This window comes from Babylonia areolata, chromosome 30 (assembly GCF_041734735.1).
Source record: "Babylonia areolata isolate BAREFJ2019XMU chromosome 30, ASM4173473v1, whole genome shotgun sequence".
Classification (NCBI taxonomy): domain Eukaryota; kingdom Metazoa; phylum Mollusca; class Gastropoda; order Neogastropoda; family Buccinidae; genus Babylonia; species Babylonia areolata.
Window position 1 is genome coordinate 7,380,874 of NC_134905.1, and position 22,857 is coordinate 7,403,730.

General features: G+C 45.8%; 1 protein-coding gene and 1 pseudogene across 2 annotated transcripts; one reads left to right on the forward strand and one right to left on the reverse strand.

The window, feature by feature from the left end:
* The first annotated feature begins 6,904 nt into the window (after positions 1–6,904).
* Positions 6,905–8,760, forward strand: LOC143275241 (uncharacterized; annotated as a pseudogene).
* Positions 8,761–12,641: 3,881 nt separating this feature from the next.
* Positions 12,642–22,146, reverse strand: LOC143275391 (patatin-like phospholipase domain-containing protein 4). 2 transcript variants are annotated; one of them, XM_076579465.1, is made up of 7 exons: positions 21,997–22,146; positions 20,797–20,992; positions 19,545–19,775; positions 18,213–18,278; positions 16,747–16,908; positions 15,016–15,146; positions 12,642–13,024 (listed from the first exon to the last, which is right to left on the reverse strand). In XM_076579465.1, exons 2-7 carry the CDS (start codon positions 20,977–20,979, stop codon positions 13,021–13,023), a joined length of 777 nt encoding a protein of 258 aa, XP_076435580.1. In that variant the 5' UTR covers positions 20,980–20,992; positions 21,997–22,146; the 3' UTR covers positions 12,642–13,020. The 2 variants fall into 2 exon arrangements, with proteins under 2 accessions (XP_076435580.1, XP_076435579.1); XM_076579464.1 differs by lacking the exon at positions 12,642–13,024 and having other exon boundaries at positions 14,766–15,146.
* Between the last annotated feature and the right edge of the window lie 711 nt (positions 22,147–22,857).

The following is a 22,857-nucleotide window of genomic DNA, read 5'->3' on the forward strand; positions in this document are numbered from 1 at the left end:
CCTACCACATCTCCCCCCTGTCCCTACCACTGTCTCCCCATTGTCCTACTCTCCCTACCACTGTCTCCCCATTGTCCTACTCTCCCTACCACCGTCTCCCCCCTGTCCTACTCTCCCTACCACCGTCTCCCCATTGTCCTACTCTCCCTACCACCATCTCCCCCCTGTCCTACTCTCCCTACCACATCTCCCCCCCTGTCCTACTCTCCCTACCACCATCTCCCCCCGTCCTACTCTCCCTACCACCGTCTCCCCATTGTCCTACTCTCCCTACCACCGTCTCCCCATTGTCCTACTCTCCCTACCACTTTCTCCCCCCTGTCCTACTCTCCCTACCACCATCTCCCCATTGTCCTACTCTCCCCCCTGTCCTACTCTCCCTACCACATCTCCCCCCCTGTCCTACTCTCCCTACCACCATGTCCCCCCTGTCCTACTCTCCCTACCACCATCTCCCCCCTGTCCTACTCTCCCTACCACCGTCTCCCCATTGTCCTACTCTCCCTACCACCGTCTCCCCATTGTCCTACTCTCCCTACCACTTTCTCCCCCCTGTCCTACTCTCCATACCACCATCTCCCCGCTGTCCTACCCTCCCTATGTCCCCCCTTGTCCTATTTGCTCTTCCTCCTTCTTCTACTCTCTCCCCCCAACCGTTGTTCCCCTAGGTCCTATTCCACCCCCCCTTCTACTCTCCTGTCTGATCTAGCACACACTATTCACAACAACAACAAAAACAAAAAAAAAAAAAAAAAAAACGGAAGAAAGACCACACATTTTCCTCCAAAGAACAGAGGAGTAGAGTTATTGGGTGTGATCCCCGCAGAGATCGCCTAACTCAAAGCTACTTTTTGCACACATTTTCCCGCTACAATGCCACCCAACCAAACTGAAATGCCCATAATGTCCTGGTGTATCCACTTTAGCAATTTTTAGCCTATTTCATATTTCAATTCTTTTCATTTCCAGAGATTTTACTGCCTTACCAATCATACTAAAGCCCTATATTCATTTCATACAATGTTCTTGCATAATTTGATACGGCATGATTACCATATTTTCTTGGTTTTTCACCCTTTTACAAAAGCAAATCTTACATGATTATCTTACAAACACAAGACGTTGCATGACAAAGAGATAAGGTGTGTACATCACTAAAATTACTCCGCTGCTCTCAGCGTGTATACTCATTAGCAAACAATGCTTTACCATCGTGTCAAGCTGCATGTGAAGCGGAGAAATCAAAGGATTATGTCGCTATGGAAAAAAAACCCAACTAATTATTTGGTCGGAAATTACTGCCCTTTGCCTAACAGAGGGAACATCCACCTTCACTCCCCTTACTGCCAATATTCGACAACTGACTGAGTTATTTCTGTCCCTCTCCACACCACCCTCCTGTCTCTGTCTAATTCTTCATCATGATCAAAGTGTAACCTGTTCAGTCTTAAGGATAAAGTCCTGGCATGCACTGGATTGAATAATAAGTGACTTATACACACACACACACACACACACACACACACACACACACACACGTGCGCGCGCCTGCGTGCACCAAATAAATACCTACCTCTCTCTCGGCACACACACACACACACACACACACACACACACACACACACACACACACACACACCAAGAGAGGGGTGAGGGAGGCATGGAGATAGATTTATATTTGTTTATTTATGTGTGTACGTCTTTTTAAGCCACTGATGATTAGATGTGTTCAATTCCGTGCAGGATAAGACGCTATCCTAAAGACTGAGCAGATTATATTTTGATGTTGATGACTGATAAGACAGAGAAAGACAGGAAGGTGGGGTGGTGAGGGACGGATATGACTCAGTCGACTGTTGAATAGTGAAGGTGGATGTTCCGTCTGTTAATCAAAGGGCAGTAATTTCCAACTAAACCCATTGGCTTTTTTATTTTACCCAAACGACATAATCCTTTGATTTCTCCAATTCACATGCAGCTTGACACAATGGTGAAGCATTGTTTGCTAATGAGTATACACGCTGAGAGCAGCGGAGTAATTTTAGTGATGTATCACACCTTATCTTTTTGTCATGCAACGTCTTGTGTTTGTAAGATAATCATGTAAGATTTGCTTTTGTAAAAGAGTGAAAAACCAAGAAAATATGGTAATCATGCCGTATCAAATTATGCAAGAACATTGCATGAAATGAATATAGGGCTTTAGTATGATTGGTAAGGCAGTAAAATCTCTGGAAATGAAAAGAATTGAAATATGAAATAGGCTAAAAATTGCTAAAGTGGATACACCAGGACATTATGGGCATTTTAGTTTGGTTGGGTGGCATTGTAGCGGGAAAATGTGTGCAAAAAGTAGCTTTGAGTTAGGCGATCTCTGCGGGGATCACACCCAATAACTCTACTCCTCTGTTCTTTGGAGGAAAATGTGTGGTCTTTCTTCTGTTTTTATTTTTTTTTTTTTTTTTTTTGTGAAAAGTGTCTGCTTGTTCAGACAGGAGAGTAGAAGGAGGGCGTGGGGTGGAGTAGCACCTAGGGGTGGAGATGCAGGGCAGTGGGGGGAGGGGTGGGAAACATAGGGGAAGGGGGGCACAGGGTGAGGGGTAGAGTAGGACAGTGGGGGGATGGTGGAAGGGAGAGTAGGGTGGGGGGAGTAGGACAGTGGGGAGATGGTGGAAGGGAGAGTAGGGTGGGGGGAGTAGGACAGTGGGAGGATGGTGGAAGGGAGAGTAGGACAGTGGGGAGATGGTGGAAGGGAGAGTAGGGTGGGGGGAGTGGGACAGTGGGGGGATGGTGGAAGGGGAGTAGGACAGTGGGGGGATGGTGGAAGGGAGAGTAGGGTGGGGGGAGTAGGACAGTGGGGAGATGGTGGAAGGGAAAGTGGGGGGAGTATGACAGTGGGGGGAGTAGGGTGGGGGGGAGTAGGACAGTGGGGAGATGGTGGAAGGGGGGGGGGGGAGTAGGACAGTGGGGAGATGGTGGAAGGGAGAGTAAGGTGGGGGGGAGTAGGACAGTGGGGGGATGGTGGAAGGTGGAAGGGAGAGTAGGGTGGGGGGGTAGGACAGTGGGGGGATGGTGGAAGGAAGAGTAGGGTGGGGGGGGATGGTGGAAGGGAGAGTGGGGGGATGTTGGAAGGGAAAGTAGGGTGGGGAGATGGTGGAAGGGAGAGTAGGACAGTGGGGAGATAATGGAAGGGAGAGTGGGGGGGGGGTAGGACAGTGGGGAGAGAGTAGGACAGTGGGGAGATGGTGGAAGGGAAAGTAGGGTGGGGGGGAGTAGGATAGTGGGGGGATGGTGGAAGGGAGAGTAGGACAGTGGGGAGATGGTGGAAGGGAGAGTAGGGGGGGTAGGGTGGGGGGAGTAGGACAGTGGGGGGATGGTGGAAGGGAGAGTAGGGGGGGGGGTAGGACAGTGGGGGGATGGTGGAAGGGAGAGTAGGGTGGGGGAGTAGGACAGTGGGGGGATGGTGGAAGGGAGAGTAGGGTGGGGGGGGAGTAGGACAGTGGGGGGATGGTGGAAGGGAGAGTAGGGTGGGGGGGGAGTAGGACAGTGGGGGGATGGTGGAAGGGAGAGTAGGACAGTGGGGAGATGGTGGAAGGGAGAGTAGGGTGGGGGGAGTAGGACAGTGGGGGGATGGTGGAAGGGAGAGTAGGACAGTGGGGAGATGGTGGAAGGGAGAGTAGGGTGGGGGGAGTAGGACAGTGGGGGATGGTGGAAGGGAGAGTAGGGTGGGGGGAGTAGGACAGTGGGGGGATGGTGGAAGGGAGAGTAGGACAGTGGGGAGATGGTGGAAGGGAGAGTAGGGGGGGGGGAGTAGGACAGTGGGGGATGGTGGAAGGGAGAGTAGGGTGGGGGGAGTAGGACAGTGGGGGGATGGTGGAAGGGAGAGTAGGACAGTGGGGAGATGGTGGAAGGGAGAGTAGGGGGGGGGGAGTAGGACAGTGGGGGGATGGTGGAAGGGAGAGTAGGGTGGGGGAAGTAGGACAGTGGGGGGATGGTGGAAGGGAGAGTAGGGTGTGGGGGGGGGATAGGACAGTGGGGAGATGGTGGAAGGGAAAGTAGGGTGGGGGGAGTAGGACAGTGGGGAGATGGTGGAAGGGAGAGTAGGGTGGGGGGAGTAGGACAGTGGGAGGATGGTGGAAGGGAGAGTAGGACAGTGGGGAGATGGTGGAAGGGAGAGTAGGGGGGGGGGAGTGGGACAGTGGGGGGATGGTGGAAGGGAGAGTAGGGGGGGGGGGAGTGGGACAGTGGGGGGATGGTGGAAGGGAGAGTAGGGTGGGGGGAGTGGGACAGTGGGGGGATGGTGGAAGGGAGAGTAGGGTGGGGGGAGTAGGGTGGGGGGAGTAGGACAGTGGGGGGATGGTGGAAGGGAGAGTAGGGTGGGGGGGGGAGTAGGACAGTGGGGAGATGGTGGAAGGGAGAGTAGGGTGGGGGGGAGTAGGACAGTGGGGGGATGGTGGAAGGGAGAGTAGTGTGGGTGGGGAGTAGGACAGTGGGGGGATGGTGGAGGGGAGAGTAGGGTGGGGGGGAGTAGGACAGTGGGGGGATGGTGGAAGGGAGAGTAGGGTGGGGGGGGGAGTAGGACAGTGGGGGGATGGTGGAAGGGAGAGTAGGGGGATGGTGGAAGGGAAAGTAGGGTGGGGGGAGTAGGACAGTGGGGGGATGGTGGAAGGGAAAGTATGGTGGGGGGAGTGGGAGTAGGGTGGGGGGAGTAGGACAGTGGGGAGATGGTGGAAGGGAGAGTAGGACAGTGGGTAGATGGTGGAAGGGAGAGTAGGGGGGGGGTAGGACAGTGGGGGGATGGTGGAAGGGAGAGTAGGGTGGGGGGAGTAGGACAGTGGGGGGATGGTGGAAGGGAGAGTAGGGTGGGGGGGGTAGGACAGTGGGGAGATGGTGGAAGGGAGAGTAGGACAGTGGGGGGGAGTAGGACAGTGGGGGGATGGTGGAAGGGAGAGTAGGGTGGGGGGGGTAGGACAGTGGGGAGATGGTGGAAGGGAGAGTAGGGTGGGGGGGAGTAGGACAGTGGGGGGATGGTGGAAGGGAGAGTAGGGTGGGGGGGAGTAGGACAGTGGGGGCATGGTGGAAGGGAGAGTGGGGGGAGTAGGACAGTGGGGGGATGTTGGAAGGGAAAGTAGGGTGGGGGGAGTGGGAGTAGGGTGGGGGGAGTAGGACAGTGGAGAGATGGTGGAAGGGAGAGTAGGACAGTGGGGAGATAATGGAAGGGAGAGTAGGGGGGGGGGGGTAGGACAGTGGGGAGAGAGTAGGACAGTGGGGAGATGGTGGAAGGGAAAGTAGGGTGGGGGGGTAGGGAGAGTAGGGTGGGGGGGAGTGGGAGTAAGGTGGGGGGAGTAGGACAGTGGGGAGATGGTGGAAGGGAGAGTAGGACAGTGGGGAGATAATGGAAGGGAGAGTAGGGGGGGGGGGTAGGACAGTGGGGAGAGAGTAGGACAGTGGGCGGATGGTGGAAGGGAGAGTAGGACAGTGGGGAGATGGTGGAAGGGAGAGTAGGGGGGGGGGTAGGACAGTGGGGTGATGGTGGAAGGGAGAGTAGGGTGGGGGGGGAGTAGGACAGTGGGGAGTTGTGGTGGAAGGGAAAGTAGGGTGGGGGGAGTGGGAGTAGGGTGGGGGGAGTATGACAGTGGGGGGATGGTGGAAGGGAGAGTAGGGTGGGGGGGAGTAGGACAGTGGGGGGATGGTGGAAGGGAGAGTAGGACAGTGGGGAGATGGTGGAAGGGAGAGTAGGGGGGGGGGGGGGTAGGACAGTGGGGAGATGGTGGAAGGGAAAGTAGGGGGGGGGGGTAGGACAGTGGGGAGATGGTGGAAGGGAGAGTAGGGTGGGGGGAGTAGGACAGTGGGGGGATGGTGGAAGGGAGAGTAGGGGGGGGGGGGGGGTAGGACAGTGGGGTGATGGTGGAAGGGAGAGTAGGGTGGGGGGGGGGAGTAGGACAGTGGGGAGTTGTGGTGGAAGGGAAAGTAGGGTGGGGGGAGTGGGAGTAGGGTGGGGGGAGTATGACAGTGGGGGGATGGTGGAAGGGAGAGTATGGTGGGGGGGAGTAGGACAGTGGGGGGATGGTGGAAGGGAGAGTAGGACAGTGGGGAGATGGTGGAAGGGAGAGTAGGGGGGGGGGGGTAGGACAGTGGGGAGATGGTGGAAGGGAAAGTAGGGGGGGGGTAGGACAGTGGGGAGATGGTGGAAGGGAGAGTAGGGTGGGGGGAGTAGGACAGTTGGGGGATGGTGGAAGGGAGAGTAGGGTGGGGGGAGTAGGACAGTGGGGGGATGGTGGAAGGGAGAGTAGGACAGTGGGGAGATGGTGGAAGGGAGAGTAGGGTGGGGGGAGTAGGACAGTGGGGGATGGTGGAAGGGAGAGTAGGGTGGGGGGAGTAGGACAGTGGGGGGATGGTGGAAGGGAGAGTAGGACAGTGGGGAGATGGTGGAAGGGAGAGTAGGGTGGGGGGAGTGGGAGTAGGGTGGGGGGAGTAGGACAGTGGGGGGATGGTGGAAGGGAGAGTAGGGTGGGGGGGGGTAGGACAGTGGGGAGATGGTGGAAGGGAAAGTAGGGTGGGGGGAGTGGGAGTAGGGTGGGGGGAGTAGGACAGTGGGGGGATGGTGGAAGGGAGAGTAGGGTGGGGGGAGTAGGACAGTGGGGGGATGGTGGAAGGGAGAGTAGGGTGGGGGGAGTAGGACAGTGGGGAGATGGTGGAAGGGAGAGTAGGGTGGGGGGAGTAGGACAGTGGGAGGATGGTGGAAGGGAGAGTAGGACAGTGGGGAGATGGTGGAAGGGAGAGTAGGGTGGGGGGAGTAGGACAGTGGGGAGATGGTGGAAGGGAGAGTAGGGTGGGGGGAGTAGGACAGTGGGGAGATGGTGGAAGGGAGAGTAGGGTGGGGGGGGAGTATGACAGTGGGGAGATGGTGGAAGTGAGAGCAGGACATACACACCTAGAGAGGGAGTGATGTAGATAGATTTATGTTTATTTGCTCATGGGAAGGAGTATGATGATAATTGAACAGCATCACAGTTTTGGTCTTTTCATGGACGTCACATTTGACTAAATTATGTCGGAGTACATTCTTTCTCCTTTTGATCACGTGGAAAATAGATTTGGATACTTGACAATTTATCTGTTTGTTGTTTGATCGGAAAAGTGTCCTTGGAAACATATTTAAACAGTCTTGAACAAACTCATCTGCAAATCAATGTACATATAACAAACAATAAATGGTATTCAGTTTCAGTTCATCCTGGCAAAAAGGACACAGAGAGAGGGGGGAGAGACAGAGAGAGAGAGAGAGAAAGAAAGAGAGAGAGAGAGAGAGAGAGTGAGCTGGATGAATAAACAGGCAGACAGATAGTGATGCTGGCATAGAGTTTCCAATGAACAGTGCAACTGTATATAATGTACACTGATTGTATTTCCATTTTATTGTGTTTAATTTACTGTATTCCTGACACAGCACTTATCGTCTCATCCGAATGACTAGCGTCCAGACCACCACTCAAGGTCTAGTGGAGGGGGAGAAAATTTCGGGGGCTGTGCCGTGATTCGAACCAGCGCGCTCAGATTCTCTCGCTTCCTAGGCGGACGCGTTACCTCTAGGCCATCATTCCGCATAAGACAGTGTGTGAGTCAAACCCCTACCCAGACCAACCACAGGGGATAGAGAAGTTAGACTGTGTGAACCATGCCCATAAGCGGATGGGTACAGCGCTGAGAAAACTTACAAAGGAGGAGAGATTGGGTGGCCGTGGTGTTGGCCGCCTTACTGAAAAAAAAGTGTGACAGCCTCCAAAATGTTTACAAAGGTGCCATCATTGACAATATTCCTGATGTCACCAGAATACGGAATGCCATATGGTCAGGTCTTTGGCTTTCTATGTCAACTGATGAACAGGTGTGTGTGTGTGTGTGTGTGCCGTGGAAGCTGCGATACATAGACTAGAAATGAGTGTGTGGAGGAGGGGGGTAAAGGAGGTGCAGTGTAATGTGTGTGTGTGTGTGTGTGTTGGAGCTCATGTACGTTTATATGTATTTGACTGTGCTTTCATATCTGTGAAACTGCATGTTTGGTGCATATCTGTTATGCATGTGTGGGTGTATGTGTGAATGTGTGTCTTCATGTTTTACATTTGTTTGCTTATTTATCATCATTGTTGTCTTATTTATTTATTTATTTATTTATTTATTTTAAATTTTATTATCATTACTATACCCTTTTTTATATCATAATTATTATTTATTTATTTATTTATGTAAGCTTATCTATTATTTATTCTTTTTTTTTTTCTTTTTTTTTCTCAAGGCCTGAATAAGCGCGTTGGGTTACGCTGCTGGTCAGGCATCTGCTTTGCAGATGTGGTGTAGCATATATGGATTTGTCCGAACGCAGTGACGCTTCCTTGAGCCACTGAAACTGAAACTGATGAACAGCCACACCATCGTCAGTGTCCTACAGGCCCCCAGAGCAGATGCTTCTACCAGAGAGCTTTGGCGCTTGGTCAAGAACCGCCCAGTCACAAAGATCACGCATCTTCAACATTCCTCGCCACAGATGTTGCGCACAGATTGATCCCTGTCTACAGAAGGATGTCAGATGAAACTCTCCTCCACAGACTGGTGCATGGAGGCACTCAGAACACTAATGAGTGCCTGAACAGCATGATTTGGTCGCCGCGGTGCCCAAAGACATCTTTCATGGGACTCGAAAGAGTGAAAGGGAGCGTAGCACGCGAGTCTGCATTTTCACTGAAGGGGCTAATGCCATGATTTCAGTAATGAACAGACTGCATGTGGATGTCACTACTACCACACTGGGGCTCTTTACCAAGAAGGATGATCGCCGCATGAGTGCTGCTGATGCTGCTCCTGCTGTTGAGTGTACGACGCCGTCGAAAGGAGTATGCAGCGCAACGTCGGCTCAGTTTGAGGGAAGGGGAAGCTAGGGATGGCAATGTTTATGAACCTGGGGGCTACTGAGCTACACCTGGTACTATATTCATTTAAACGAAGCTTCAAACAGCATCAACATGTGTCATTTCTTGTGAGTACAAGCACATCTCTTTCTTTTCCTGTTTTCTCAGTTTTGTGTTTTGTCCTCGTAATACCATTTTTCAAAATGCTAATGCTCAAAAACTTAAAAAGATAGCATGTTCAAACTTGGTACTTTCTTTCTTTATGTATTCATCTTTGTTATAGTGCAGTGGTTTGTATAGTACTAGTAAAAGAATGAATATACACTAATTTGAAAAAAAAATTATGTCAAGGAATTTATACACATTTCAACAAAAAAATAATAATAAAATGTTTTTATTCAAATTCCAAAATACCACTGCACTATAATAAAGAACAACTACAAATAAATCAAATAAAACAAACAGAAATAACATATCTAAAAAGGTACCGAAGTTCTAAGCTTTTAATTTTTTTGTTTGTTGGCCATTTTGGATTCGTTTCCATGGAAACCGTCGCGACAGATTGCACAAAATGACCTTTTTAGACATGTTTAGTCCAGTATCTTTGCATACCATGTCACAGAAAGCCATAAACTTCAAGTTTATTTCATACGTTTTTGTACAACCGTGTCTGGCCTTAACAATTTGTTGAGAGAAAAGGCTAAATTAGAAACAAATGTGTTTATGGGATTTAATATTCGATTAACATGCAGGATTTTAATAAAATGCTACTCCCGAAAACGAAGTATGGCTGCCTACATGGCAGGGTGAAGGTCATACACGTAAAAGCCCACTCGTGTACATGTGAGTTAACGTGGGAGTTGCAGCTCACGTACAAAGAAGAAGAAGAAATAAAATGTTAAATGAATGTATAATTATACTACTAACCTATAGCATTGTTCTCAGTTGAGAAAAGTGCAGTCAGAAATTAAATGTGATCATGGGATTTAATGTTTGATTGACATATGAGATTTAAAATGATGAGTTTCATTTGTACTTCAGCACACTACTATTACTAACCTATCACAGTCACTGACAGTATGGTTCATTCAGAAATAAAGATATATATACCTTTCTACTTACCAGTGATCTGTTAGTATGGTCCAGAGGAGTGATGACCTAGAGGTAACGCGTCTGCCTTGGAAGCGAGAGAATCTGAGCGTGCTGGTTCGAATCACGGCTCAGCCGCCGATATTTTCTCCTCCTCCACTAGACCTTGAGTGGTGGTCTGGACGCTAGTCATTCGGATGAGACAATAAACCGAGGTCCCGTGTGCAGCATGCACTTAGTGTACGTAAAAGAACCCACGGCAACAAAAGGGTGAAAAAGTCCGCTTCGATAGGAAAAACAAATAAAACTGCACACAGGAAAAAAATACAAAAAAAATGGGTGGTACTGTAGTGTAGCGACACGCTCTCCCTGGGGAGAGCAGCCCAAATTTCACACAGAGAAATCTGTTGTGATAAAAAGATATACAAATACAAATACAAATTAATATGGTTTCAGATGGGTTTTTTCTTACGTATTAAAAAAAAAAAAAAAAGTTTGATTAAAACAGATGTCACGTTAGCACGGAATGATTCAGCGCTTATAGCTTTTAGAGGCGTTTGATTGGCTGTGAGCAGACCGGGGAAAGACGGCTCGTCTTTTCACTGTTAGCCGCGCGAAATTTGGCCAAGCAGAGCAAACCGATAGGCCTAGTTTGCATCAGTTTGACATGGTAAGTATATGTAACACCAAACATGGAGTATAATACAAACTCCTCCTTTTGATTAAAACAGATGTCACGGTAGCATACATGGATCAGCCCGTACGCTTTTTGATGCTTCCTTGAAACTGAAACTCTGATTAGAAATATATTTCTGTTTAATAATTACGATGTAATAATTAATTGCAATGTTTTTAAAAGCGAATATGTGAAATGCTTTTATTTGAGAACATATGTTTATTACTCTTGTTTAATCAAGTTATCCGCGTGTGTGGGGTGGGTGGGGGAGTGCGGGTGTGTGCTGATTATCTGGTTGTGGTTTTCCGCAATTCATCTTCATTCTTATTTCATTCTTATCTTATCTGTCTATTATAATCAATGTGCAGTATAGTCGGCTATGTTTATAATTATATTCAAATAATGTTTCTTAATTCTTTCTGTTTTCACATTAAGAATACTAGTTATTACCTGCAGTGTGTGGATGTATGTATGAAACGATGTATGTGATATTTTTTACGTTTGTATCTTCGTAATATTTGTAGGGGCTGTTGTTGGCTTTTACAGTTATGGTCCCCATGTTGTTTACGTGTCTATGTTGTGATAATGCACCTGACCAAATTTCTCCAGTTGGAGATAATAAAGTTATTCTTATCTTATCTTATCTTATCTTATGTGCGCATGTGATGCTGATGTTCAGGTCAGGTGCAATAGTTAACTTGGAGGAAGGTGGCAGAATGGTTGAGACGCTCATCTGCCAACACAAAGAGTCCGTGAGGGTCTGGGTTCGAATCCTTCTCTCGCCCTTCCTCCCCAGTTTGACTGGGAAATCAAACGGACCGTCTGGTCATTCGGATGAAACGATAAACTGAGGTCCCGTGTGCAGCACGCACTTGGCGCACTGAAAAAGAACCCGTGGCAACGAGAGCGTTGTCCTCTGGGAAAAATGTGTAGAAAACAAATCTACTTTGATAGTTACACACATACATATATGCATGCACTCAAGGCCTGACTAAGCGCGTTGGTTTAGGCTGCTGGTCAGGCATCTGCCTAGCAGATGTGCTGTAGCGTGTATGGACTCTGTCCGAACGCAGTGACGCCTCCTTGAGAAATTGAAACTGAAACTGCAATAGCGATCAGACCCATATAAGCCACACCACATTTGCTGGGTGAAAAAAAAAGGAAAAGAGCAGATGCCAGACTTTCACATATCATGTGGAGTGATGGCCTAGAGGTAACGCGTCGGCCTAGGAAGCGAGAGAATCTGAGCGCGCTGGTTCGAATCATGGCTCAGCCGCCGATATTTTCTCCCCCTCCACTAGACCTTGAGTGGTGGTCTGGGCGCTAGTCATTCGGATGAGACGATAAACTGAGGTCCCGTGTGCAGCATGCACTTAGCGCACGTAAAAGAACCCACGGCAACAAAAGGGTTGTTCCTGGCAAAATTCTGTAGAAAAATCCACTTCGATAGGAAAAACAAATAAAACTGCACGCAGGAAAAAAATACAAAGAATGGGTGGCACTATAGTGTAGCAACGCGCTGTCCCTGGGGAGAGCAGCCCGAATTTCACACAGAGAAATTTGTTGTGATAAAATGAAATACAAATACAAGACACATACCCCAACCAGCTGATCAGGCCTTGAAACCCTTTCCTAGGTTTGTGTAAAACATTAGCATAAAAGTGAAATAGAAATAATCAAAAACAAACAAACAAACAAAATGCACACACACACACAAAATAACTGCATCAAATTATAGTGAAAGGATCGTTCGTTATCATTTTATTTATTTATAGTATGTTCATCTAAGATGACGATATTAGACAGAAAATAAATGATATTATTATTATTATTATTATTTGGATTATTATCATTTCTATCATAACAATGATTGTTATTATTAATTAGAAATCGACATTTCTGTATATTTGAATGAAAAGGGGGGTGGTTGAGGTGGAGGAGAGAGGGGGGGGGGGGGCAAGGGGGAGGGGACTAAGAAAGGAAGAGAGAGAGATAGAGAAGGGAAAGATACTTAAAAGGTGAATAATTTTTTTTAAAAAGGCCTCACTCAGTGCACCCACATGTGCTGACACAAGCGTGCACACACACACACACACACACAGAAAACATGCATTTGTAAAAGGTTTTTTTGGTTTTTTTTCCTCTCTCCCAAATCCAACACACATAATTCATTGTCACTCACTGATGGGTGAGGGACAATGACAACCGACCACATCCTTCAAGACTGTAGGACGCATGCAGCATCCAGGAGGAAGTACTGGCCAACATCGACAGCAGTGGAAGCCAAACTGTACGGCACCCTGGAGGAGCTGCGACGGACGGCAGCCTTCATCAAGGACACCGGGCTGCTTATCTAATGGGAGGCGAACGAGGAAGAAGAAGAAGAAGAAACTCACTGATGCAAGCTAGCAAAAATTGTTTTTCCCCATTGCACAGGTTATATTTCTCCATATAGAAATATGCATCACAAGGTTGTTTGTTTGTTTTTTTAAAGAAAAAAAAACCCAAAACAACATAACAACCAATAACAACACATTTCACAAGTTCACATTACACTGTATTACACTTTTTAAGAATTAAAAATAACAGAAAGAACATAACATCATCGTGTGTATTAATGAAAGAAAAAAAAAGAAACAAAAATAATTAATACACACATAAATAAAAGTTCTGAGTCCATTACATTTTTAGATCAAACTGTAAGACCTGTCAATAAAGGAATAATGAAATAACAAGCACAGTACAGTATAATACCTCTGTCTAGTCAAAATCAAACAAGCAAAAATTTATAAAGTATTACTACTACAAAATAATATTGATAATCTCCGCGACTAAACCATTATTGTCGTCAGTAGGGGGCTTAGTAGGTGGTGTCCTAAGTACGCTAAATCAGAACAGGCACCACTGAACACCACCGAAGTGACTCAGCAGCAGTGCAGGGTCTCCTCTGGTGTGTGGCCTCCTGATGACCTAACATCGATGGTTCCCTTCGAACTGCCGACGTTGGGAGTGTGACAGACAAACCCAGGTGTGGCTGTGTTCGGGGGGAATCTAAATGAGCGGCGTGGGAGTAATGCCACTGAAATGGTGCAGACGACAGGGCAGCAAAAAAAAAAGAAAAAAAAAAAAAAGAAAAAAAAAAAGATATTGATAATGATGGTAGCAATAGTAATAATGATGATACTAATAGTAATTGCAGATAACAGCATTGCACAAATGACATTTCAATACGTCATAGTGAGCAAAAATTATTTTGTCCATGTCAGAAATGCATCAGTGTCTCGAGTGTTTTGTTATGAGGCACTCATTTGATACCTGAATCAATGAAAGGCTAGATTAACAATTCTGGATTCTTTTTTTCCATCAGGGCAAAGCTGACAATATATAAATAAATAAGATAACAATGATGATAAATAAGCAAATAGATGTAAAACATGAAGACACACATTCACATATACACCCACACATGCATAACAGATATTTATTTATTTATTTATTTACTTATTTATTTTATTTATTTTTTTTTTTACATTATAGTTATTATTTATTTACTTATTTTATTTATTTATTTATTTATTTATTTATTTTTACATTATAGTTATTATTTATTTATTTATTTATTTATTTGTGTAAGCTGATCTATTATTTATTCACCTTTTTTTTCCTCAAGGCCTGACTAAGGGCGTTGGGTTACGCTGCTGGTCAGGCATCTGCTTGGCAGATGTGGTGTAGCGTATATGGATTTGTCCGAATGCAGTGACGCCTCCTTGAGCTACTGAAAGTGAAACTGAAACTGACAATATATAAAACACAGCTGTCTCCAGTGTCACAAAAAGAGTAATGCATACATTCATGTGTCTTCATGGCTTCTGATGCTGGATGATTGGGCGCTTCACTACAAAGACACACATACACATCATTTCTTTCTTTCTTTTTTTTTCTTTTTTTTTTTTTTTAAATTTTTTACACACTTGCACACACGCAGAAAAATACATGATCATACACACGCATCCTAGCCACTCCTGTACGCCCTAACATCCCCTCCCTCCCCCCCTTGCCCCCCCCACCCCCACCCCACACACACACACTGAGGTTTTAAGGCCACATCACAGGGTCTTGGTTAATAAAGTGATTATTTTACAATCTTACATGCTTACCCAGTTCAAGAGCTGGTTGGTTTGTTTTTTTTTGGGGTTTTTTTTTAATATTTAATCACACACAAGCATGCATTTGTAACAATTTACTTAATATAGTTTCATGAAGTTCATTGTGGACAAGAAATTTATTTGAACACACTTTTGCTGTAGTAAACATGGAACTGCATTGATAATTTTCATCCATTACTTTTCGTAAAACCCCTCACGAACGAGAAATTTGTCAGCTTCCGCCTGGCCCGTTTTGAAATACTGCTGCAGGACGTTGAGAGTTGGAGGGAAGAGTGCTTGTACAAATCGCTCTGCATTCCGACGATTCACCTAGAACCAAAAACAAACCCTTTATCAAACTCATCATCATTTATTGATTGTTATTACTGAAAAGTTGCATAGCACCTGCTCTGTAACCAAAAACAAATGTTTTATCAAACTCATCAGTATTCATTAATTTTTTATTATTGATAGTTATATAACAACTGTCTTAAGGTCAAAAGACATACTCTGAGCGCTTTATAAACACTGCCCAGCATCGAAAGGCTGCTGATCCAGTGCCAGCTGTGCTGGACAGGACATGTCCACATGACAGACAGCAGGATCCCGAAGATGCTACTGTACAGCCAGCTGAAGGAAGGCCACAGGGAAATTGGAAGACCCTGCAAGCGCTTCAAGGACACCTTGAAGACAAACCTCAAAGCCCGTGACATAGACATAGCTTCCTGGGAAAGTGATGCCATCGACCACTCTCGCTGGAGGATGCTGTGCTCTAGTGGCATAAAGGTGTTTGAAAACAAGAGAATGCTGGCCATTAAGGAGAAGCGTGAGCGAAGGAAGCAGGGCTCAACTTCTGGAGATGTTTTCCCTTGCAACATTATCAGTATCAGTAGCTCAAGGAGGCGTCACTGCATTCGGACAAATCCATATACGCTCCACCACATCTGCCAAGCAGATGCCTGACCAGCAGCGTAACCCAATGCGCTTAGTCAGGCCTTGAATAAAAAACGAAAAAAAACCCCACAAACAAAAATTAAAAAAATAAATAAATAAATGGAAAGTGCTGCGCATCCAGAATCAGCCTCTTCTCCCATACGAGGACACACACCAACAGATAAGCCTGCCTGCCTACTCATCCGTCGGTCCGACGGGAGACTCCATCAGGCTGCCTACGTGGCAAGAGCCGTGGGAAGAGCCGACGGACGGCTGCTTTTTGGCATTATCATTCGTTTCTGGAGTTATTCAGTCAGGCTTCAGTCATTTGTGCATGCACACACGAGTACATTAGAGTGAATTTTGCTAAAAATTTTGCCAGGGACAACTCGACTCTTGTTGCTGTGGGTTCTTCAATGTGTGCTGCATGCTGTGCACTGGATCTCAGTTCATCACCTCATCCAAACCCCTCCTCCCAGAGCCCCCACGCACCTCCCCCCCCCCCCCCCCCCTCTAACATCACTTTAAGTTGTCAGCAGATTCATGGGGGGCTGTTGTTTGAGGGATGTGCTGGGCGGTCTCCACTGTGGAAGGGATGCTCACTCAGTCTGGCTCCGCGACTAAGCCATTATTGTCATTAGTAGGTGGTGTCCTTAGTACGTTAAATCAGAACAGGCATCACTGAACACCACCGAAGTGACTCAGCAGCAGTGCAGAGTCTCCTCTGGTGTGTGGCCACCTGGTGACCTAACATCAATGGTTCCCTGCAGACTGCCAATGCTGGAACTGTGACGGACGAACCCAGGTGTGGGCGTGTATGGGGGAATCTAAATGAGCAGTGTGGGAGTAATGCCAATGAAACGGTGCAGATGATGGGGCAGCAAAAAAAAACCCCCAAAAACCCAAAAACAACAACAACAAAAAACAAAAACCAAGAAAAAACATCACTTTCAGTGGAAAGAAAAACAAAAACAACAACTGAAGAACACATAACTACCTCGACTGGCTGGTTATGTAGCTTGAAGTACATGGGTTTGCTCCCGTGACCCATGGAATCCTGGGGTGCAATGTCCTGTTGACCGCTGAATGGAGACACGGTCACTGTGCGACTGTCTTTGAAGACGACCATGTTGTTTGTGAGACCTCCATCGCAGTACAGCTGAAACAAAAAGCGTATGAACCCTTTTTTTTCCCCACCCCTTTTAATAGTGTTCTGTGTGGCTTGTTCAGGATTAAAGAGGCTATGCCAGTCTTGAATAAAAGCTAATTTGTGTTTGCAAATTTCTTCTGTCTTTGCTGCTGTGTGCACATGTCAAGTGATCGGTATAAGGACAGGTCCAGCGCTTCTTTTTTGAGGAAGTGTCTGGGCTTGTTCCAATGTACCTTACCTGTGTGCTAGCTGAATCGGAAACGTAAGCAGCACTGACTTGAAGGTGTGTACCTTGTGAATGGAAAGAGTTACCACTCTTTACTATTTGTTAATCAACCCCTTTTAACCCCTTCATGGTGGAGCTGTGGCCTAGAGGTAACCTGCATGACTAGGAAGTGGGTATCCCTGGGTTCGAGACCAATATACAGGGCCAGGATTTAAACTCCCTCTCCTCGGTCCTCTGCTAGACGGGTGCAATAGCCGAGTGGTTAAAGCATTGGACTGTCAATCTGAGGGTCCCAGGTTCGAATCACGGTGACAGCGTCTGGTGGGTAAAGGGTGGAGATTTTTACAATCTCCCAGGTCAACATATGTGCAGACCTGCTGGTGCCTGAACCCCCTTCGTGTGTATATACAAGCAGAAGATCAAATACGCACATTAAAGATCCTGTAATCCATGTCAGCGTTCGGTGGGTTATGGAAACAAGAACATACCCAGCATGCACACCCCCGAAAACGGAGTATGGCTGCCTACATGGCGGGGTAAAAACGGTCATACACGTAAAAGCCCACTCGTGTGCATACGAGTGAACGCAGAAGAAGAAGAAGAAGGTCCTCTGCTAGAACTTGAGAATCGGTCTGAGTGCTAGTCATTCAGAGGAGAGACAATAAACTGAGGTCCAGTGTGCAGCAAGCGCTATGCATAAGTAAACGAATTCATGGCAATAGAATAGAGTTGTTTCTGGCAAGTTTCTGTTTAAAAAATCCACTTTCATCATACAAAAACAAAATCACCTGAAGTAAGGGCAAAATAAAAAATAAAATATGGTTGTTGCTGCACTAAGGTGATACATTTTACCTGGGGAGAGCAGCCCAAATTCCACAAGAAGAAATATGTGACAAAAAAAATATTACAACAAGACAATACAATACAATGTAATACAATACAACACTAATTCAACACCAGTACAACACTAATACAACAACATGCAAACAACACAATACACTTGGACACACACACGCACACAGAGAACAATAACCAAAATAATTATATGATTACAATCCACATTAACATGCAGAACACTTTACCTTACCTTTCCTTGCCACTTTGGAAACTTGGCTCCGCTGTATACAGGAATGTGACAACTTGCTGACAGTACCTGGGGAAAGGGAGAGGGGACATCATATTGAACCTTGACAAGAGACAGATGAAGGAATTGACCAGACTTGGAATAGGCATCAAAATTTGAAAAGAGAAGGAAAAAACCCCAACCAAAAACAAAATACACACACAAAAAAAACACTATCAGGGAAATCAAGTCAAAACCAATCTAAATAATGTACATTACTATATATGTCTGTATTATCACAATATATAATCTGTAACTAATCTTTTTTTACATCCATAATACAAGCGTACAAAAAAAACACCCAAGAAACAAAAAAAAACAAAAAAAAGCATATCAAGTATCTGTCACATAACAAACATTTAAATTTGGATAAATAGTTTATAAAAATCAATGAAATTTTTGTTCTTATTCACACAAAAAAATCTTTATTACTACCAAAACTGCAGTTTATACTAGCGGTACATTTATATAGCAATTTCAAACCTCTCAAATCACTTTACAATAAAACATCAGTCAGACACAAAGCACACACACACACACACACACACACACACACACAAGCACAGAAGAAATAGATGTGGATCCACAGAATACAGACACGGAATGGAGTGCCTTAACCCTTTCACTGCCAAACTTGCATTTATGCACAAGCTAGATAGAGGACACATGTCACTGAAAGGTGACCAGATCATGGGTCTGCTGTCCATGAACCTACTGCTCTTAATTTCAGTGGTAGGTCAGGCCGTATTTTCTACACATCGCAAGAGGAATCCCCAGCTAGACTCCATCTTTTCTGTGTTTATAGCACAAGGGAATTTGCACTGTAAATTGACTGGCAATGAAAGGGTTAATCATGTAGAGACTGTTTGAAAAGGGAATGCTTTTAGATATATATGTATGAAAGCATGAGGGACTATGATAGACTAGAAAAGGCTATGAATTCAGCAATATCCACATTTCTTCCCCTACACCTTTCCATTTATATGACGGAAAAAGTTGTAAATTGTTTAATAACATTGCAATATATAGTCTACATTTCTTCCCTGCCACTCTGACTGGCCTTCTTTTCATCATGCAATAGGGGAAGAACTGTAGAGCATACAAAACATTTAAACAAATCTACAATTTTTCCCCCTTTAGAACAAAACTGAATGGAGAGAACACAGGGGGAAGACGTCTGGATATTGCCTTGAATCCCAGGTTTGTAAAGCTGAAGAACTAAAAGCTACTCCCCGGTACGTTTCTGGTGATAACTTAACCAGACACACAAAGCTCATCATCACATATTCAGATTACCTGGATTAAATCTTGCCTGGAATCGAACCGAGAAACCACTTCATTGTGACCTGAGGGTACGTTGGTCAGAGACACAAACAGTCTTCCCTCTGCCAACTTGTGGGCCTGAGGGGGAAGCATCTCATTCAGCAGTGAGTCGACATCATCAGTGACCTGGTAACCGGGAGTGAAGGCCCCTAGAGGCTTGCTGCGTATTCGTCTTGCCATGGACATCCCCTTTGCTTTGGCAGTCTGAGCGTACAGCAAAATGTATGTGAGAAATAAGTTTGAATGGATGTTTTGTGTGTTTTTGATTGCCTTTTTTTTTTTTTTTTTTTTTTTTTTTACAAGGAACACAAAAGAAAGAACAGATTGTAATAACAATCAAAAACAACACACACACACACATATATACATGTAACCTTTGACAAACATTTACCTATGTGATTTGCGAATACTTTGTACATGTATAATACAGTTATCTGCGTGCACAAACACAGACTACATAAACACACACACATATATAGATATATGTGCCACCCTCGCTCCCAATCATCACACATGTAACTAAAATACACTTATATGAATGCAAATACATGCATGCACATGTGCTCCCCCACACTGCCCCTCCACACACACACACACACACACACACACCACCCACAATATATGCATTATACATACACTACACTACACTTCAGTAGAGTACAAAACAACACAACATAATATTATATTAGCACAGAACTGCATGGCACAGTACTGCACAACACAACACAATATTTTATTAGCTCAGAACTGCATAGCACAGCACTGCACAACACAATACAACATTATATTAACACAGAACTGCAATGCACAGCACTGCACAGCGCAACATATTATATTAGCACAGAACTGCATGGCACAGTACTGCACAACACAACAATATTATATCAGCACAGCACAGCACTGCACAACATAAAATTATATTAGCATAGAACTGCATGACACAGCACTGCACAACACAACACAACACATACAAACACATAATATCATATTAGCACAGAACTGCATAGCACAGCACTGCACAACAGAACACAACACAAGATTATATTAGCACAGAACTACACGACACAGCACAGCACAACACAACACCACACCACAATATGAACAATCAGAAAAAAGAATGGAACCAGACCACACACACACAACAAACTCCTCCCTTTTAACCCCCCCACGACCCCCCCCCCCACACACACACACACACACCCTCCCAACCATCACCCACACATACCTGCACATGTTGGAGCGTTGGACAGGTCACCATCAGGGCCGCAGCCAAAGCTCCGGCCGAAGCTCCGGCCACTCTGTCCACAGTGGCCATGAATTGTGGCCCGTGCTTAAGGAGGGACGACAACACGCCCAAGTGGTACACGCCCAGAAAGCCACAGCCACAAAAGGACAGGTTCAATGTCATGGTTATTTCTCACCTGAAAAAAAATATGGAAATCATCGGTTTAGTGTTGTTTGATTTTCACCTGAAGACAGGTGCATTATTAGTATTATGTATGTGTGCAGTGATGACCTACAGGTAACGCGTCCGCCTAGGAAGCGAGAGAATCTGAGTGCGCTGGTTCGAATCATGGCTCAGCCACCAATATTTTCTCCCCCTCCACTAGACCTTGAGTGGTGGTCTGGATGCTAGTCATTCGGATGAGATGATAAACCGAGGTCCCATGTGCAACATGCACTTAGTGCACATAAAAGAACCCACAGCAACAAAAGGGTTGTTCCTGGCAAAATTCTGTAGAAAAATCCACTTCGATTGGAAACACAAATAAAACTGCATGCAGAAAAAAAAGAAAAAAAGGGGTGGCGCTATAGTGTAGTGACGCACTCTCCCTGGGGAGAGCAGCCCGAATTTCACACTGAGAAACCTGTTGTGATAAAAAAAAAATACAAATACAAATTATGATTATTTCTCACCTGAAAAACATAAATTATGAGGTTAGTTTGAGTGCATATTTGATTTTCATCTGAGGACAGATGCATTAATTATTATTCTATATTATTTCTTGCCTGAAAATATAGAAATTATATATGAGGTTTTGTCTGAGTACTTATTTGGCTGTAAAATCTGTATTATGACATGAACTATGTTGAAGGACAGGTGCATTATTATTATTACTTCTCACCTGAAAACAAATTATGGTTTGTTTGAGTATTTGGTTCTCACTTGTTTTGATGGTCTTTTTATTCATTGTGTGTGTGTGTGTGTGTGTGTGTGTGTGTGTGTGTGTGTGTGAATGGGGGTAGGGGTGTGATGAGTGCATTTAACTCCCCTAATTCTCCATACACGGTGATTTTCTTAAGTACAGTTAGGTCCGAAGTTTGAATTTATTTTTCTTCACACACACACACACACACACACACCAGAGAGAGAGAGAGAGAGAGAGAGAGAGAGAGAGAGAGAGAACGAAACAAGCCCCTTCACCTCTCCCGCCCTTCTCCGCCGACAATTCTCTTGCTTCTCACATGAATAGCTATACAACTAATCTACAATCCCCCTTCGGCACTCAAACCATTTCTCCACCATGTATGCACAACACACGTTTCCTTCGGCTGTTGTGACCTTTTGACACAGATTTCAATCACACCCTCAGTTGTCTCCCTTCTATTGATAACAATCCTTGTACAAATAACTACCTTAACCGCTTCCTCGATCATTGTGTTTATCGGTCTGTATGTTTCTCTTTCGTGTCTCTGTTTGCCTCTGTGAATGCGTGCGTGCGTTTGTGTATATGCATTTGCGCCTAATAGGAGTGTTCGGCTGCGTTTTACCGTGAAGTGGAATTTACAAAAAGGAGCCCGGGGGAGAGGGTGGGCGTCGGGAAGATGTGAGAGGAAGAGATACTGAGATGAAAAGGACTTAGTTAGGGGGTACTGATTGTAGCTGTCTTGGATTAATTAACTCTAGTTGTTGTCTCGTTCGTCATTTATCAGATGGGTTGACCCGTCTCCTCGACGAAGGCGGCAGTACGTCGCAGGTCCTCCAGTCCTCCGTCAGTAGAGCTTCCGGGCCGCTGCCGGGGACTGTAGTTGGGTCGGGCCAGGTTTTCTCCGTCGGAGCGCTAGGTAGAGCAGGCAGAGTTGCGTGTATAGGTGGTGTTTCAGGCGGTTGTGGCCTGTACCTGAGCCTAAGTGAAAATGGCTACCTGCTCTCGACGACTGCCGAGTCACTTCTTCCACTTGTTCTCACCGGAAACTTGCCCTTAATGATGGTCCTGGATTCAGAGTAGCCGTGGAAGACCTGTCCATCTGCTCTCTTTACTCTAGAACAGTATAAATCATGTCG